Below are 1,530 nucleotides of genomic sequence, written 5' to 3' on the forward strand. Positions count from 1 at the left end.
CTTTTTTTTTTTTTTGCTATTGTTATTGTTATTTAGTTTTGCTTTAGAATATAGAATGGGGAATAAAGTGCATTTCAGATGAGCTTTTGAATTCAAATCCATGGATCCACCTGCTTGTGGCTCTATGTGCCATAGAGAAATCCAACCCAGAGAAAACCCCGTGCCTTGGGGACTCACTGCAGGGGCTCTACTTACTCATTCAGATGCTGAAACCTTTCCTGCCAGTTAACAGCCCGGGCAACGTTTCCAGTTTTATCTATCAGCTTTATTCCAAAAAACTCTAACATCATTTTATAAGCCAGGAGGAATCTTCTTATTGCTTCCTTTGTTTTCTTGAATTCCTAATGAAAAAAAGAAAAATTCAGTGGAATGACTCAGAGTTACCAGGGCCATCAAACGGCAACGTTAATTTGGCTAACTCGCATGAAATGAAATCAGCTTGCCTCACCTCAATTTCATAGGTAGTTAGTTCTTTAGCATAGAAGTTCAAGCCTTGTTCTCTCAGAGGGAAAAGCCTATGTTTTAGAGAAATAACATTTGTATATTAGTGATCTCTGGGAAGCACACGTGATTAAACAGGTCACGGTTCGAGAGAGAGCAGGCGACTGACCATTGGATGTAGGTGTGATTGTGTTCCAGCTTCTCGTAGTCCCCTTTCCACTTATTGAGAACTTCTTCAATGTAAACACCTGAAGAGGTAAGATTCAGAACATGAACCAGGTGTTAGAACATTGTTGAAGGCATTTTGAGACTGAATCACTTAAGCTTTGTGTTAAAACTTTTTAAAACGTAATAACAGCACACAAGAGCAATGCAATGCCTTTATAAGATGAAAACCCTATGCCACAGACTCAGTGGTGAAATAAGCCTAATTGAAAAGAAAAATCATGGCACCTCAAATCGCAGAAAACTCTATTGGACAGTTACTCCAAAGTAGAAGCTGGCAAACTGTGGCCTGCCATCTGTTTTATAAATAAAGCTTTTTTGGAACACAGCCATGCATATCCATTCATGTATTATGTATTTAAACCGTGGAGCTGTGTAGTTGCAACAGATATGGTATGGCCCACAGAGCTGAGGATATTTACTCAATGGCCCTGTACCAAGAAAGTTGGCCAGCCCCTGAGTTCTTGAAAGCCACTGAGTTCTTTAAATACTAGAGCAAATAAAAATGAAATGTATCCCAGGCAAAAAGGAAGGAAGGGGACAAAGGTGGGAGGGAGAGAATGCAGAGAGAAGTCGGAAAAGGGGAAGGAAAGGGAGGAAAGGAAAAGTAAAGGCAAAGGTGTTGAGTGCTTCCTAGCGGCAGGACCAGCCTGCAGTGCAGCCAGCCTGCTGAATCTGCCCAGCACCGTCTCAACCCAGCATTCTGGAGCATTGCTCCTCCTGCTTGACTACTGAGAAAACAGTGAGATCTGCTCAGTCGCACACCAGCAAAACCACGAGCGGAACACAGGTCTTTATGGTCCTGAAACGTAAACCCTCTTCTTCACCATGTCCTGTCCTTCTCCTAGAAGAACTTATTCGGGC

General features: G+C 42.2%; 1 protein-coding gene across 1 annotated transcript in view; it reads right to left on the reverse strand.

Annotated features, from left to right (window-relative positions):
• Positions 1 to 1,530, reverse strand: part of OGFRL1 (opioid growth factor receptor-like 1) — a 20,555-nt gene that overhangs the window by 12,349 nt on the left and 6,676 nt on the right. Inside the window, exons 4-6 of the mRNA XM_010851273.1 lie at positions 611 to 689; positions 449 to 515; positions 196 to 341 (exon numbers count right to left, since the gene is read on the reverse strand). Coding sequence (XP_010849575.1) covers positions 196 to 290 — 95 coding nt within the window. The 5' untranslated portion in view covers positions 291 to 341; positions 449 to 515; positions 611 to 689. The remainder of the gene's footprint in view (positions 1 to 195; positions 342 to 448; positions 516 to 610; positions 690 to 1,530) is intronic.

Source organism: Bison bison, unplaced genomic scaffold (assembly GCF_000754665.1).
Source record: "Bison bison bison isolate TAMUID 2011002044 unplaced genomic scaffold, Bison_UMD1.0 scf7180017864300, whole genome shotgun sequence".
Lineage (NCBI taxonomy): Eukaryota > Metazoa > Chordata > Mammalia > Artiodactyla > Bovidae > Bison > Bison bison.